Genomic DNA, 18375 nt, shown 5'->3' on the forward strand with positions numbered 1-18375 from the left:
GACTGACAGCTTTTCATTGCCTTATCTGACACTTTTTAAATTTATTATCTACAGTATGTGAAGGTTTGTTGTTGACATCCCAATAAATCATCAATATTCACCATGAGGATATGTACATTATGTGTAATTAGAGCTGGGACTCGATTAAAAAAATTAATCTAATTAATCAGAGGCTTTGTAGTTAATTAATCTCGATTAATCGCATTTTAATCGCATACCATTATTCAACCCGAGAACAGTGAGAAACCTTTTTTTTCAAATGTTTTTTGGTATCCCAGTGAATAGTGACTACGGGATTCCACTCATTTTCAACATTTTACTGTCATTAATATACCTTAGAGTTGTTGTGTGGATATAATAAGAAAGTCCCCCCCATTCTGTGTTGCCTAGAACTGGAGGTCTGAAAAAAATCAGTAACATTATGAAGTACATCTCAGTGACATCACAAAAATGTACTTCATAATGTTACTGTTTTTTTCAGACCTCCAGTTCTATAGGCAACACATAATGGGGGGACTTTATTATTTCCAGTGCACACAACTCCATAGAAAAATGTTGAAAATGAGTGGTATTCCCCTTTAAGCAATACAACTTTTTTTATCCCAACAGATAAACAAGAGCAGCAAGTGCCTATATAGTGTCTTCAGTGTGTATATGAATACTCAAATTTGCTTTACATGGCGGGGCATGAGAACAAATAAAAACAACTTTATTATGGGGGAAACATTTCACATGAGGTTGGGGCTGACCCACGCTTGCTACTTCAGTATGTTTCGCATCGAGGACAGCTTGACAGCGCGTCTCCGGTGGTCTGTGAGACATGTTAAACTGAAGCAGCTAGCAAGCCTAGCATATAAGCTAACGTTGGTCATAAATGGATCATTTCCCTCTGACATTGCACACAGCCATGCCGCTATCCACGCGTCCATCCGATAGCTTTTACATCTAAATGTCCCATCCATGGAGCAAAAGCGATATAAGCGGCTTCTTCATTCGATTCATTTGGGTTTGGGCTTTCTGACGGAGCTGTAGCCTGTAGTGCACTGTAGAGTAAACAACTGCTGCTGCTGCTGCTGCTGGCGTGCCGCAGCCTATTCAGTACTACTAGAAACGCACCCAGTGAGAAACGTTCCGCGGTGGAAAAAAAAGGTGCGATTAAATGCGTAAATTTTTTTAACGCGTTAATTTTTCTGTAGTTAATTAATCTCAATTAACGCGTTAAAGTCCCGGCCCTATGTGTAATATTTATAAATGTTATCAACATAATGCCAGTTACTATCACTTTTCCTATCACTTATGCCCCTAAATGTCTTCAGTCTGCTATGGCTCAAGAGGGGGCGACTGTGGCTCAAGAGGTAGAGCAGGTCGTCCAATGATCCATGGGTCGGCGGTTCGAATCCCGGCTCCTCCTGTCTACATGTAGAAGTGTCCTTGGGCAAGACACTGAACCCCAAATTGCTCCCGATGTGCTGGTTGGTACCTTGCATGGCTTCCGCCGCAATCGGTGTATGAATGTGTATGTGAATGGGTGAATGTAATGCACAATCTATGTAAAGCGCCTTGGATAAAGGCGCTATATAAATGCACCATTTACCATTTATGATGGTCATGAAGGCATTCTGTTGTGGTTTTGGAAAATTCTGGCAAACTAAAAAGCATCCTTTATATTTTACATTTCACAGTAGCTGTGATTCGGAAAAACCTTTAATGTGGCTAGTAATTAAAAGAGTTGAGAGGCCATGAGGAAAGGTTTAGCTCTCACTCAGCACTCACTTAACACTTGCGAAATACCCGGACATTTACTTGTAACGGAATAGTTCTATATTATTGCAGTATTGGTATGCTTTTACTAAAAGTAAAACATTTGAGTACTTTTCCCACCACTGTTGTACAGTATGCTGCTGTAGCTCAGTAGGTCAGCCTACTGTCTATTAGAGAGTGAGCACAGTGAGCACAGCGAGTACAGTAGGGTCAAGTCCGGTTAGGGGGCAGCCCTATATTTAACTGAGCCAATCGGGGACCAACTGGGCTAATTTTAGAGGCCGTCCTGCACTGACTGAAGTGCACATCATCACTTGCACACAAAACTGGATTGTCGTCATGATACACACGGCACAATGCTCCCTGGAGGATGACAATTATACTGATTCTGGTGACCCTTTCCTGTGGACCTTTGTCGAGTCACACACACATTATGATTGAAATATCTCCCAAGATTGAAAGGGCAGATCGCCGTGCAAGTTTCTGAGTACATTCCTGCTCGCTGGAGAATGAACCCTCTTTGATTTCTCTGATGCAGAGGCCTTTCTCCCAAAGCCCCTGCAGTGAGGCTCTCCAACGTTGAGGCGCTCGGCCCTAGTGGTAAGTAGCCTGGCTAATAAGCCAGACTCAAATCACACTGTCGTGTGGTATCCGCCGGCAGGCTTTTTTTTTTTTGCCAACGGCTGATTCGGTCTGGATTATTAGCCAGGCTAAGTGGTAAGAGGAGGGACTGTCATATGATTTCATACTATTTGACATTTGACATTTTATACTCTTTGAATAAAACGTATAAAAAAAGGAAAAAAAAGAGGAGGGACTGCAGGCGGACCCGTGGAGTTATGACGAGGAAACCCCATGCAGCTGGGCTTTAACGTTGAACGCGTTTGCACTTCCGCATTTTGGGCACCAAATTTTGCGGAAGTAGACGGTTCTTCCGGGTGCTTCAATGAATAGTGGGGGGGCGTGGCTATCGCTCCGGTTCAGTCTCTATCCTTTTAATACTCTATGGTAGCACCACCCTTTGGCCAACATTTCCACTAGCACACAAGATATCTAATGCCATGAAACTGGCTGATTAATACTCCCCCCCATCATCAATATGGCTCTGGACCACTTTGCTGAATATGTTTTTCTTTGCTGTGTTGTGACTTGCAACTATATATGTTTACTGCTGCCTTTCTAGTCGAGGTCTCTTGTAAAAAGAGATTTTACTCTCAGTGGTAAAATAAATGTTATATAAGAAAATAATAATAACTACTGCTATGCACACACACACACACACACACACACACACACACACACACACACACACACACACACACACACACACACACACACACACACACACACACACACACACACACACACACACACACACACACACACACACACACACACACACACACACACACACACACACAATAGCCTAATCATAATAACACAATCTAGTTGCTCAATGAAAGCGAACAGCATTGAGCTACTGACACAAACTGTGGATAGGTTTTAGGATGAACCCTACTGATTTCGCTGACCCCCTGGCCTAGTGCCACCACCTTTTAGCCAAACGTCCCGTTTGGGTGCAAGTCCCTACGAGCTGCTAGTGGGGATTTTAAAACCACAATGTTGTTGTCCCTCAGGTCACCAAAATGCACTGGGTATTTATTAGGGACAACGCAAACATTCAACACCATGAAAAAGAAATACAAAAGGACCTCATTCGGTCACTTTGTGGACCTTTGACGCATGCTTGACTGCATATGGTCGATGAGGCTCATGCTACGCTGGTGATCTCTGGTTCTTTTCTGTTTGTCTCTCTCGCTCTCTCTCTCCAAATGCCTTCCATCTCTGTGAAACGTCATGTTCAAAGCTCACAGGATGTTCAAAGTCTCTCCCTTTGGAGGAGGGGAGGGGGGGTGTCTCTCGCCCTCTCTCATCCATCCAACTGTCACTTCCTGGATCCAATCCTAACCCTCAGCCATTCTTGTCTAAGGTCAGCTGTCCGTATCACACACACGCACGCATGCATGCATGCATGCATGCATTCGGGCAACAAGTAATCGTCACCAACAAATGAGTGCACAACATGGATTACTGCAGACACTAACATGTGCAGTTGCGCACTAAGATGCTCTGTGTGTGTGCGTGCGTGCGTGCGTGCGTGCGTGCGTGCGTGCGTGCGTGCGTGCGTGCGTGCCTGACCACAGTCTCTGACCAGCTCTTTTACCCAGTGTGTTAAACAGACATTAACGCACATTAATTATGAATCAGCCAATCAGCCGGACCACCAGCTTTCAATTATTCAACAGGGACCTGCACTTTTTTAATTGTACGTGAGGTCAGTCAACCGCCACACTGCTGTGGTATGAAGAGACACCGGAAGAGAGAGAGAGAGAGAGAGAGAGAGAGAGAGAGAGAGAGTGAGAGAGAGAGAGAGAGAGAGAATGGAGTCAGGGAGACAGAGAGAGGGCAGTAGACAAAATGATGGAGAAAAAATATTCAGTGTGTTTAATGTGATGTTGAACTTTGGTAGAACCTTAATTGGACTTAGAGCTGCAACTATTGACAATCTTCTCTGCTATTATTCTATCGATTACGTTTTAAATTGGTCAAATAACCGAGAAGCGGGTTTGTTCCATTCTTTTTATTTCATTCTTTAAATCAATGAATCAACGCGAAGACATTTGAATAAATAAATAATCGACTCGACGACTTAATAGATTAGTCTGATTAATCACTGAAACAGCCTTGGGGTTCCTGAATCCTGGGCCAGAGTCTAGGGTCTTGTTTTAAAATGTAGACCGGCCCGGTACACATTATTTTAGCAGCAGGACAGAGTGTGTTTAGTACCGGAGGCGGAGGAGGTGACCTGGTTTTAGATGTGCAGTCAGTGACACAAACACTTAATAAACTTCAAGCTTGACTCAAACACACCGTGAGCTCACAAAGCACACACTGGGGGATCGCCGTCAAATACAGTATAGGAGGAGACGGAACAACGGGATGGAACAGAGCAGTCGATGTGTGTGTGTCCCTCCTGAAAGTCAGAGACAGGAGGAGACTGGACAGCAGATAAGGTTTGCTGCAGTGTGGGTCTCTCTGTGTGGTCACATACTATTTGAAGACAACCAGAAGAAGTGTGTGTGTGTGTGTGTGTGTGTGTGTGTGTGTGTGTGTGTGTGTGTGTGTGTGTGTGTGTGTGTGTGCTGCAGACACAGCAAAGGATTCAAGACCGACCTGCATAGCTCTATAGGATGAAAAGATATTGATTATCAATACCTCCAAACAGGCATGCCACTGAACGATTACGTTATTGGTCTTCCAGTGTAATTGCTATTTGCCTTTACTGGAGTGCATGTTGGGTAGGGTACAACAACAGTGTGTGTGTGTGTGTGTGTGTGTGTGTGTGTGTGTGTGTCTTTGTCTACCATGCCCATATTTAGTATAAAGAAGTTAGTTACAAGGATGCAGTTGTTTGCAGAGCTGTATGTTCATACTATGCTACTTTATTTGCATATCTCAGTAAGTGTGTGTGTGTGTGTGTGTGTGTGTGTGTGTGTGTGTGTGTGTGTGTGTGTGTGTGTGTGTGTGTGTGTGTGTGTGTGTGTGTGTGTGTGTGTGTGTGTGTGCATAGTATGCAAACTTGCGTAAGGAGGACCAAAATGACTATACACTGCAGTCAGTGTATAGTCACTGACTGCAGGTCCTCGGTGTCATAACGACCCTGCAGTCAGTGTATAGTCACTGACTGCAGGTCCTCGGTGTCATAGCGACCCTGCAGTCAGTGTGTAGTCACTGACTGCAGGTCCTCGGTGTCATAACGACCCTGCAGTCAGTGTATAGTCACTGACTGCAGGTCCTCGGTGTCATAGCGACCCTGCAGTCAGTGTGTAGTCACTGACTGCAGGTCCTCGGTGTCATAACGACCCTGCAGTCAGTGTATAGTCACTGACTGCAGGTCCTCGTGTCATAATGCAGTCAGTGTATAGTCACTGACTGCAGGTCCTCGGTGTCATAATGCAGTCAGTGTGTAGTCACTGACTGCAGGTCCTCGGTGTCATAACGACCCTGCAGTCAGTGTATAGTCACTGACTGCAGGTCCTCGGTGTCATAGCGACCCTGCAGTCAGTGTATAGTCTGACTGCAGGTCCTCGGTGTCATAACGACCCTGCAGTCAGTGTATAGTCACTGACTGCAGGCCCTCGGTGTCATAATGCTGACCTGCAGTCAGTGTATAGTCACTGACTGCAGGTCCTCGTGTCATAATGCAGTCAGTGTATAGTCACTGACTGCAGGTCCTCGTGTCATAATGCAGTCAGTGTATAGTCACTGACTGCAGGTCCTCGGTGTCATAATGACCCTGCAGTCAGTGTATAGTCACTGACTGCAGGTCCTCGGTGTCATAATGCCCTTTCTGACACCCCTAGAGACCTGCACTGCAGGACTGCAGAAGGCAGTGGCCCTGAATCCACAATCAGTTTCAAGAATGACCATTGTTCTGTTCTTACAAGGGAATCCATTGAATAATTGGTTATGCTTGTTGTTGTGAGCTTGTAGATCTGCAATTTTCGCTATACAAAGTATGTAGGGCTTAAGTGGTTGTGCAAGTTGCCATCTTAATGTTTGTTAATGTTGTCTCGATTTCTTGACTAGTAAGTTGCATTGATTCTTTCTGTGTTTTGAAGTGATTTGTTTCATTAGGTCTTTATTTTCTCTGAACAGATTAGTTTGTTTCTGTGTTTTATCATTGCATCTGGACCGTACATTAGATCGACATGCTTGTCTAATGTAAATTTTGCAGTATGGTGAGTTTTTTTAGGGTCCCAAAACACTTGTTTATGGTTCCATTCCAAAAGCAAAAGCATGGAATATATTTATTATTTAAACAGACAACCTTTTCATGTTCCATTTCAGGTTGTTTGTTTTTCTTTGGTCTACTGTATATCCGGCTGGGAGGTCCATTCATAGCTCTAACTTATACAAATACATCTGTCTGGTAAGAATGAGAGAAGATGAGAAACAAGCTTATATTAAGCCCAACACACACCGCCTGAACACTGCACGTCAAAACAGCCGCCTCCGTTATTTTCAATTAACCTATCCCACACCGGCGGCGCCAGACGCGCGCTGGCGCGCGTTCACGCCTCGCCTGGCGCTCCGATACGCCGCTGTTCTATTTCCCAGGCGTTGCCGCGCGGCCTCCATCCGGGAATCCGTGAGCGGCCAGCCGCACGGTAGCGCGCCGCGTCCTGTGGGTGCTGTGCGGCTATGACGCGCGGCAATACTGTGCTGCGTCGCTGCTCACCCGCTTCACAGACGGTGTGTGTTGGGCTTTAGCTACCTACCAGTAAGAAGCCCTGAGGGCGAGAAGCAACCTCGCCCTAAAGGGCGAGTTCGCGTGCTCGCATCCGCCTGCGTGATGGCAGACGGCAGACTGCTGGGCGAGCGCTGGCACTTTGGCATGGGGGGGGTCAGATCAACATATGGAATGAATTCTGTACTGGCCGTATATGGAGCGTGTCTTGAGTGTACAGGGTTTGATGAGGTCAGATCAACATATGGATTGTGTTATCTAACCTCATTGTGTCAGGCACAAACAAATCAGTCAGTTCCATATATGGGCACAAAAGGGGGCATGCCCATACAGTATACCGATGACTGTTAGATAGAGAGATCTCCATATACTGTACTGGTAATATCGGTCGGATTGGTGATGCGACGTAGGTGTCATCTCTAGTATAGTAAATACACGCTCAATGACACACGCGGTACATCCTGAGGATTCTATACTGTAAGCATACTGTATCATTGAACCTGTGATCTACACTTCATTGACACATAAGCAAACATGAAGAGGCTTCAATGGATGGGTTAAATGATGGACGAAATGATTATCTGGACTGGTGGTGACCACAATGAACCACAACTGCCGGAGAGATAAGGGGGAGAGAGAGAGAGATGAACCAGAAGAGAGAGAGAGAGAGAGAGAGAGAGAGAGAGAGAGAGAGAGCACAAGAAAAAGTAAGTCTCCTCCACCACTACACATCTCATCTCTCCCTCCTTAATTGCTCTGTAAATCAAAGACCCACTGCAGGGGAGTCACCAGAGCACACAGCACAGTCACCACCACTCATCTTCACGACTTCACCTGCCCAGAACCACACACACACACACACACACACACACACACGGTTGCCGTGAAGTGAAGAATTTCTCCACCAATTAATAAACTCATGATCACACCGGTGAAACAGTAACACCTCATAGCCTATTTTATTTCACACAGAAATGCACGCGTACACACACACACACACACACACACACACACACACACACACACACACACACACACACACACACACACACACACACACACACACACACACACACACACACACACACACACACACACACACACACACACACACACACACACACACACACACACACACACACACAGTCACATTCTGCAGAGGACTTCACAGCAATGTTCACACCAGGCCTGTGGATGGATTTAGACCTATTTCGGGTGTATCCACACTTTCCACAGGTGCTCATAACCTACTTGTAAAGTGTTTGTTCCATCTCAATGCTGGGCAAATGTACTGTATGGCCAGACTTGTTATGTACTCTGTATGCTGTGCAAGTTTCAAACATATATATAGTTAAAATAGCCAATCTACAAGCTCACAACGTGTCGATGTAGATCGGCTAGTTGAACTATTCAAAAATGTTTTTCAAAGTTTAGGGATAAGGGGTTTAGCATGGACGAAAATAGAGCCCATAGTATATAATGGTACTTGATGACATATTGATGACATATTGGAGAACCACATAAAAGATGTGGACCGCTACGGGGTCACAGACAAGGTCAGAGAGGATGGGGACGGTGCCAGGCACCCAGAACTGGACCCACAGTTAGGAAGCTAAGGTGCGTGCCATCTACAGTATGTGGACACACTGCAGTGTGACAGTGGAGCCAGCAACACTGCAGAGCTCTGGAGTGATATATAATTATTATCACTTGGACATTTTTCTTTTTCTTATAATTTTTATCCCACGATTTTGCATTTCAGTTTTTTCACCCAGTGCCAATTATCTAATGTAATCCTGGGCGCTACACTTCCTCTGCCGACCTGGGGGGGCAGTGGACTGACCTCATGCCTCCTTCTATGCATGCAAGTCCAATCTGCTTCTTTTCACCTGACAGGGGGGAATTTCCCTGGCCGGACGTAGCGCGTGGAAGGAACACGTTATTCCGACCAGTTCCTTCCCCCCCCCCCCCCCCATCAGGCGCCCCAGCTGGCCAGGGGGAGGTAGTTTTAGAGACCAGGATTACTGCATGTTTTTGTGAGGGTACCTACCCTAGGGGACACGGGGAGAACATGCAAACTCCACACAGAAAGGCCCTTCCGCCAACCCCGCCTTGGGTATGGACATTCACTTGGACATTCATTTGTTTGTAAAATACCCATAGTCTTCAGCACAGATCAGCACTTTAATTTATTAACATCACATCACTGTCAACGAGGGGCTGCACAGGCCAACCAAATGGTAGTCCCACTGGGACTTCCTGAGGGTGTGGAGTCGGCTAAGCACACGACAGTCACTGCTGGCATGCCTCACCCTTGTTGGTACGCAGCCAGTTTGTGAACCATGGAAGGTCGCTGTTTTCTGCTCTTCTGACTCCTTTGCACAAGGGTTTCCAGGGTTTCCTCGGCCACAAATTCTACCGAACCATCCACAGCAACCATATGGCTCAGTTGAGTTCCTTTGGCAGCGTGACTGCGCATGGTGACGATTCAGCGCATGGCTGGCCAGCCTCTCACACTCTCTGTACTCTGTAATCCCTTGTGAGGAGTCAGGAACGTTGTACTCTGTAATCCCTTGTGAGGAGTCAGGAACATTGTCCTCACAATTTGTCAAATTCTATAGCTGTGGAGACATTTAGCCTTCACTAGTAACAGGCACAGTGGCCTCAGATGTTGCAGGAAAACTATCGTAAACCCCTAACCCGTGGTAAATGTTGCACGAAAACCTCCAAGCACCGATTTTCTTCCTGCTATTTTTCCTTATTTTTTTTCTTATGTGAGCTGAAAGGAATCACAGTCAGTCGCTATTGACTAATACATGATGAGTCCACACTATGACAGAGCCCTGAGCAGAACACAGAACTGACTGGGGAAGATCAAAGTCATACACACACACACACAGACACAGACAATACTTGAAAGAAAATTGAAATGCACATGTACACGCACAAAACAGTCTCCTTGCAACCTCCCCCCCCCCCCCCCCCCCCCAACACACACAGGCCACTCAGAGTGTTATGCTGATAGATGGTACGAGAAAAAATAATCATCACTAAGCGAAGATATAACATTTATGTAACTGGGAGGGAAGTCATTAAAGTTTCATACGGGGAAAGAGGGCTAATCATCAGTTTTACAGTGTGTGTGTGCGTGCGTGCGTGCGTGCGTGCGTGCGTGCGTGCGTGCGTGCGTGCGTGCGTGCGTGCGTGCGGTAGACACTGGGAATGTGAGATACACCGCAGACAGACAACCACAATGACCAGAAAGCCACAGTATGTTTGTGTGTGTTTTTATATTTTGACTGATTTTAATTTCTTTCATTACATTTCAATAGAAATGTGGACATCAACATTACTTTAGATGTTAATGGCTCTGTAGTGGCAGTTAGTGGGCACTCTCCTAGTTAGGGAGAGGTGGCAGGGCCCATTAGCCCCAAAATTCAAAACCTTCGTCGCGATTCAGAAGGTCGGATGAAAAGTTTTTTCCTTCACCTTGACACTTATTCCGAAGGGTGCACTGCAGAAGCCTCCTCACCTTCACCATTTAAAAGCACAATACGAGGAATTAAACAGAGAACTGGCACTGTGTCTTGGCTCTCAAGTGGCTGTTTTTGTGGGTGGAAAGTGGAAAGGCGTTCTCTGTAGTGTCGCTACATTAGTGACTTCTACAGGTGGGTCAGTGCACCTAGCTGTTCAGCAGGGAGTGGAACTGGGAGGTACAGTGAGTTCCTCTGCATGCAACATAATGGTCCTGGTGGAGAGAAGCGGCTGTGGTGACACCGTGTACCGGAGCAGTCACATAGTCATCTACACACCTTCCACGACACCAACGAGTATTAATATAGGGTTTGGCAGTGAAAGGGACTACACTGTCACATGCACAATAATACACCAGGGGGAGGTTGGCACAATGACTACATTGGGAGAAAAAAAACCCATAATAACTCGAAAATACTGTTGAAGAAACAGTGTGGGCTCGAGTACCGTAGCTTGTTAAAGGACCACTTCACCACTGTTCAACTAATCTTCATATTATTGGTCCTCGACTCCTCACTAATGTTCATGATAAAATACCACAATTTGTTTCTACTCAGTCTGTGTCTCATAGGAGGGTTGTGGGCAGTTCAGAAACCCGTCCACCAAGGCTCGCTGCTGCTACAATAATAACGTTAATTCAAATTGGGTCAGGGTGCATTTGTGGTTTTACTTCTGACACAGATTTGTTGAGAGTGTCATATTGTGAAAGAGCATTTTATCCACACACAAATGGTGACTGAACCCCTGGTCAAGACTATAACAAGTAGGAACCTCTGTCATTTTGTAAGATACATAAAACAAAAATACAAAATAAATGACAGCCAGTTCAATCACATCATGAATGAATACAATTCAAAGGAAATACAGAGCACTAGAACCACAAGTAAATTGGTTTCCAGATAAGGAAATTAAGTTGTAATCTGTAGAAGGCTATTCATCAAAGAGAGGGATGGACACATAAAGAAACAGTTATAATGAATATATATGCATCAAGTCTCTGTCTGTATGTGTGTGTAATCCACGTAACTCGAGAACCGTTAGCCCCACCGACTTCAAAATCGACACACACGTTTCACAGTTCACACCACAGCAGGGGGTGCAGTGGCCGGTGTTGAGTCGGTCGGACACACGGTTGTCCCGAACTGCCCCAAAAAGGCCTCTGCCCAGGCTCTGGACTGGCTCTGACACAGAACTCCACAAGCTGGCTGCATATACTCCATATTTGGGCATGCCTTACAAAGAACTCCATATATGGGCATAAAATGGAGACAGACATAATATCTGGGTGGGGCATTCATTTCCAACTTGCATCGTTCCAAGTAGGCCAGTGCCCAACGGGCACCGCTGTAGTTATTTAAGTTTGCCAAACATAACTTTCAAGTTACGTTTATGGAAACTTTAGAGTAGCCTTGCCTGACTGAGCTGAACCGACGGTTCACACACACACACACACACACACACACACACACACACACACACACACACACACACACACACACACACACACACACACACACACACACACACACACACACACACACACACACACACACACACACACACACACACACACACACACACACACACACACACACACACACACACACACACACACACATTGGGGTGGGGCATGCATTTCCACATGCATTTCCAACTTGCATCATTCCAAGTAGACCTGGGCACCGTTCTAGTATATACATAATATGCCATAAGTTATAATATAACTTATGGCAGAGAGAGAGAGAGAGAGAGAGAGAGAGAGAAGGAGAGAGAGAGAGAGAGAGACCTCCTTCTTCCCTGCTGTTTGCTTTGTGTTGAGACATCAGCAGACAGGAGTAATCATGTATTGATCTTTATTCAAATTGCAATTTACAAGAGGTGCTGCAAGATCAGAGAGGGAGAGGAGTCTGGGGGAGAGGAGGGAGAGAGGGAGAGGAGTCTGGGGGAGAGGAGGGAGAGAGGAACAAGAAAAGGGGGGAGGGAGCAGATGGAATGAGGAGCATATCAAATGGAACACAACCACCCTAAAGACTAATCATTGTGTATATTCCTGCACTATACCTGCATCCAGTGATCTTGGTACATAGACATTGATCTATTGAAGATTCTGACTTTCAAATGTACATAATTTTTGTTTTGATTGTATTGCTGTATTGTTGTAATGTGCTTTCTGCTTTGGCAATGTATGTTTTCTCATGCCAATAAAGCCCTTTGAATTGAATTGAATTGAATTGAATTGAGGAGCAAAGGATTGTGGAAGCGCAGGAGGAGATGAAGAAAAAGCAGGGGGAGATGGAGAAGTAGAGCAGGAAGAAGAGGAGGGGTGGATTATGAGGATAGAAGACAATGGGAAGGAGAGAAGTGTGGGGGGGTAGTAGAGGAGGAAAAGTGAAAGAAGAGAAAACAGAAAGAAAGAGAAAGGAGAAGATCAATAATGTCTTAATAGGTGCATAGTCAGGGAAAATACGCCAGCATTTATATTATATACACAATTTAAGTGGTTCGTGTTTTTCTTTGGACAAATTCGGGTTTGGAAACTGGTGTTCATGTTTTTGAGCTACCTGGTCACATCTCAGAAAGGAGAGAGCGGGGAGGTGCAGATGAAGAGATAAAGAAGCAAGTAGAGAGTATATGAGGGGGGGGGGGGGGGGTGGCGTAATTCGAAACCACGTTTCTCTTTGACTGGGCGCGGAGCCAGAGAGTCGGCCCCGGTATTGATGGCCGCATCATGTGCGATTTTCAAAACAATAGAGACGACGATGACACTTCACCGGCAGCCACCAGCTGAACACACATCGTAGATCAATGGCAAGGCTCATATAGCAGCCAGGTAGGCAGCAGCAGCTCCATCAGACAAGGCTCATATAGCAGCCAGGTAGGCAGCAGCAGCAGCTCCATCAGACAACAGCTCCATCAGGTAGGCAGCAGCAGCAGCTCCATCAGACAACAGCTCCATCACATAAAGTGTGCGCTGATTGCTGAATAATGTGGACTAGCTCTGAGGACAGTCATCTCCTCTATAAAGCATCTTTCCAGCTAAACGTAACTTGACTAAAACTTCAACTAGTTGGTTGAAGTGTCGCTCCAATATGAGATATCCTCCAGGCTCATCCAGCCATTTCCAAAGTAGTGACTTTCAAAACCATTGACAGCACAGCTACTGTAGAGTAAGAGTTAAAATAAATGATAGCAGGTTGGTCAATTGTATGGATGATCCACAAGGTCACTCATGAGAAGAAGTCCTCTATTCATTCTATATTTCAAAATATAGAATGTAATTCTAGAAATTTAGAAATCCATAAGTGATACAGTGATACAATCATGAAGTGATACAGAAAAGGGCTCCCAAAACAAAAGGCCAACATAGATAGATAAGGAAAAGTGGGAAACCACTTATATGGAGAAGTACATTTCATGTTAAATGGTAAATGGTAAATGGTGCATTTATATAGTGCCTTTATCCAAGGCACTTTACAGAGATTGTGCATTACATTCACCCATTCACACACACATTCATACACCGATGGCAACGGAAACCATGCAAGGCACCAACTAGCACACCGGGAGCAATTAGGGGTTCAGTGTCTTGCTCAAGGACACTTCGACAGTAACTCTGGGGGAGCCCGGGTTTGAACTGGCAACCTTGCAGTTACCATCCAGGCACTCTACCCCTGAGCCACCGCCGCCCCCGTTACTTACAATAGCATGCAGCATGTAGATAAAGAACACTTGAAGGACATAAATAGACTTCAGTGGGAGTCTATACCAGAAGAGCTTTTTGCTTGAAATGGATCATGTTGTGTTATATGCCCTTTAAACATTTTTATCCATGCACCTTTGTGAGTGACATTAAATGTACTGCTGCGTGTAAGTGACTTCCCACCTGTACTTATTTATGACATTTTATCAAACCAACTCTTCGACTGATGATGTGAAACATGAGGTCATATTGCTGCAGATGCTACGGCCACAACTGAACCTGCAGGTGCACCAAGATGCTACTGTATGACTGAATCTCTTCCGCATTAATAGCAGATCTACAAGCTCACATCGTGCCACGTTGGGACGCACTGTGAGCTTGTAGATTGGCAGTTCCTGCCCCCATAATAGGGGAAAGCTGAGGTTATGTTTTGAACCACACAGAGTTTCACAGTATCACACATGCAGGTCAGGGTATGACTGGACTTAATTGCATACAGACCATGTTAAGTTAGGATAGAAATGACAGTGGATAACTATATGGATGGACCAGGACCACTGCAATACAGGACCTACACTCTACACTCCCCACAGTAATGAAGCAGTTGCCGGCCTGCCGGGTAGCTCAACGGAAAACATGCAAGTGTGAGCATACAGCGTGTGACTGGAGTCAGTGTACACGGAATATAATGTATGTATGAGTGCAGAGGAGAGAGACCATGGACGGGTGCGATAGAAAAGAAACAGGCCAACCCACAACAATACAATTGATCACATCCGGCTGTCAAACATATACAGGAATGTCTTGGTGATATCATATTGGTGCAGACTGCAGAGGAAAATTGCTAACTAACAGTGCATATACATACGGGTGGACACGCGGCGCACTGCAGGCCAACATTATTGTATACGTTTCTAAAAAAAAAAGTGACTTGTCACATTATACAAGACTATAGCCTACTGAGAAGGGCTGCAATCGCAGAACCATCATTCATTGTTTTTTTGTGGAAAATCCTCAAAATCCTCATCGAACAACATTCTTATAGGCTACTATAACACAACAAATCTGTCCAACAGGACACCTGTCTCTCTCCTATAGAGTCCCCTGAAGCCACAACTGAATACACAGGGCACAGGGCATCTAAACACAAAGGTGTACATTTGTGTGGGCGTTTCGCTTGCATGATGAACTGGTGCTTAGTGAACACTGTTGCAGACCCAGCTCCATTCCCATGCACTGCCTATAGTCCCGCCTATAGCCCACTGCATCTCTCTCTCTCTCTCTCTCTCTCTCCTGTAGGCAGTCTGCACTGCACTGCGCCCCGAATCCACTCCCCAACACACACACACACACACACACACACACACACACACACACACACACACACACACACACACACACACACACACACACACACACACACACACACACACACACACACACACACACACACACACACACACACACACACACAATTTCAACTCTATTAGTATTGACTCTCCAGTCCACAGCACAAACTGCACTCCGATTAAACTGTTGACTCCTCCAAGAAGATTATCCCCCCTCGTAAGATTGACTTTCTCCATTAGCCTATAGTACCCCGTCTTTATTTTGCAAATAGCCCTAGTAGTAATAGTAGGCAAGGCTACTACTACTGTTATAAACATTTCATTTAACAGCCCACTGACTGAGGAGCTCTATATTCCTCAGTCCTTTGTCACTCAGCATCCAAGAAGCAGCGACCACAGCTTCGCCGTGCATGTGACAACAGGCACGCAGCCGTACGCGGCTCTGCTCAGGTGATAACGCGTGTTATGAATTACGCCGGCCATCTGTCAGCATAATGATGATGATGATGATGATGCGATGCGGACATAAATGACTGATAAATATCTCGTGGGGCTGACATAGCGGGCTAAAAGCTGTCATCGTGTAAATGCGCTTCTTGTCGCAGCTTGCGGTCAACTCCCAGCCGATATTAAGAAAAAAAAACACACACACACATCTTATCATCAACCCAAGAAAAGAGCGACAAAATGCCACGCAGTCTCAACATCCATCGATAAGAACAACAACAGAGTCGGCGCGTATAAAAGTGTAATTAGAAGAAAAGCACTTACAGTTCGTAAGAACTGGATTTCATCCTCGCTGCCTTCTCCTCCTTCGGCCATGGTTTCCCGTGGAAAGGGAGGGATGCGTGTATGTGTGTGTGTGTGTGTGTGTGTGTGTCAGTGTGTGTGTGTGTGTGTGTGTGTGTGAGAGAGAGAGAGAGAGAGAGACAGAGAGAGAGAACGCTCAGTGCGCGTGTCTGATTGGCTGGCGTGCCTCGCGCCGTGGGAGGGGTTGCGCAGGTGTGTTAATGTGGATGTAAATTGATTTATATAGAGAACAGAAGAGATGAAGATGGAGAATAACAAATATAGTCATGAGAAATTATATGGGGGGGGATGTTAATGTAGCAGCTATTACACTGGTGTTGAAGAAACTCAGAATAGTGTTGTTTTAACACACAAAGATAATGTGTCTAAATTAATCACAATGATAAAGTGTAATTTCTTCATTTGGGATGAAATAGAATGTGAAACTTGTTTTCATAATTGTATTGCTAAAATTATTATTATTATTATTAATTTATTTTCTCCATGGAACCCGGAATCCTTTTCCCCTAACAAGAGCTTATAGACATTGAACCATGTAGAGGTTTACAAGCACACTGTAGAGACCATCTCAATATTATAATGAAAGCTTTAAAAATGAAATTCCTTCCAGCTGTCAGGTGAAAAGCAAAGGCTGGTGAGTGGTGACTCCATGTGCATTGGAGGAGACAGTGTTTGTGGTAGTTTTACTCCCCCTCCAGGCCAATGGTGGGGGTTAGCAGCAACAGGGACTGCAGTACAGAATTGCAGTATATAGGCTACAACTAGGGATATAGCCTAAATGCAGTGCATCAAGAGCATGCAAAGTAATAGGGCAGCAGAAAAGGACATGGCGGCCGCATCCATTGAGTTCAATAGAGAAGTGGCACCCACCCTGTTGTTTCCTCAAGCTATATACTATTTAGGTATTTAGCAGGGATTTTATATAGGGAATGATGCAGTACGAATAGGGAGAATTGCAGAACAAATGGGGAATATTTCAAAATAATTTAAAGCTGAGGAAATTGACATTTATGGGTGGGGGGGATGCAATTATTGTTTCCATAGGAGGTGAAACCATAGACATAGAAAGGTAGACGCGACGAGGCCTGTTCCGGCTCTGGGGCGAATGCTCTCAAGTGAGGGCAAGCTTACGTGTTGGTGCCAGAAGGGGCGCGAGTCACGTGACTGGAGGCCGCCATGACACTCATGTTGATGTTCATACAACTCTATGGGTGCACTTCCGCCCTCAGTGCGAGACAGGTTGCTCCAATGAATTTCAGCGTGAATGAGGCGTCTACCTATATGTCTATGGGCGAGACGGCGGTTTGAAGCAGACTTAAGCCACAAGAGGCACCGCCGAGCGAGCTAGAGCGAGTGAGTCGCCGTGCCGAATGCTGCGATGTCTGCTTCAGCCGACTCAACGCCATTCGAGTTATGTTCCGATAAGGTTAGGGACAGAATGGTAAATCAAAAAATGACTAATAGGCTATTAGTTTAAGAAGGTGACAAGCTAGACTTTGACCGCCACATTTTGTTTTGGAGCCACTAGGTGGTGCATTTAGTCTTTGTCATCACCTAGTGTTTACTTTGTAACAGTGGTGAAGGTTGTCCTAATTAGATACTTGTAGGTTGACTCAAATGAAATGCAAGCTCACAAGGAGCAGTGGTGTAGATGTAGTGTGTTCACTGTGTTGGGCAGGGTGATGTGACGTCGCGGCCTAACGTCAGTTAAGCCACAACGTCACGTCACCCTATAGTATAAAGTATGGCACACAGAAGCATTAGAGATGATCAAGAATATAATAATACTACAGGTAAATATATCATACAGTATAGTATCCTATATTGTGAGTAAGTATTTGGAATAATAAGAAGGAGGTACCTAGCTAAAACACTGGGCTCAAGTTACTAAATTCTCAACTCCCTCCCCC

At 45.2% G+C, this 18375-nt stretch overlaps 1 protein-coding gene across 1 annotated transcript in view; it reads right to left on the reverse strand.

Moving 5' to 3' along the window:
- The window catches only part of ryr2a (ryanodine receptor 2a (cardiac)), a gene marked incomplete at its 5' end in the record, with an annotated part of 316463 nt that extends 299986 nt beyond the window's left edge, over positions 1-16477 (reverse strand). Inside the window, one exon of the mRNA XM_079492228.1 lies at positions 16427-16477. Coding sequence (XP_079348354.1) covers positions 16427-16477 — 51 coding nt within the window. The remainder of the gene's footprint in view (positions 1-16426) is intronic.
- Positions 16478-18375: the final 1898 nt, after the last annotated feature.

The sequence above is a fragment of the Electrona antarctica genome (genome assembly GCF_951216825.1).
Source record: "Electrona antarctica genome assembly, chromosome: 22".
NCBI classification, from domain to species: Eukaryota; Metazoa; Chordata; class Actinopteri; order Myctophiformes; family Myctophidae; genus Electrona; species Electrona antarctica.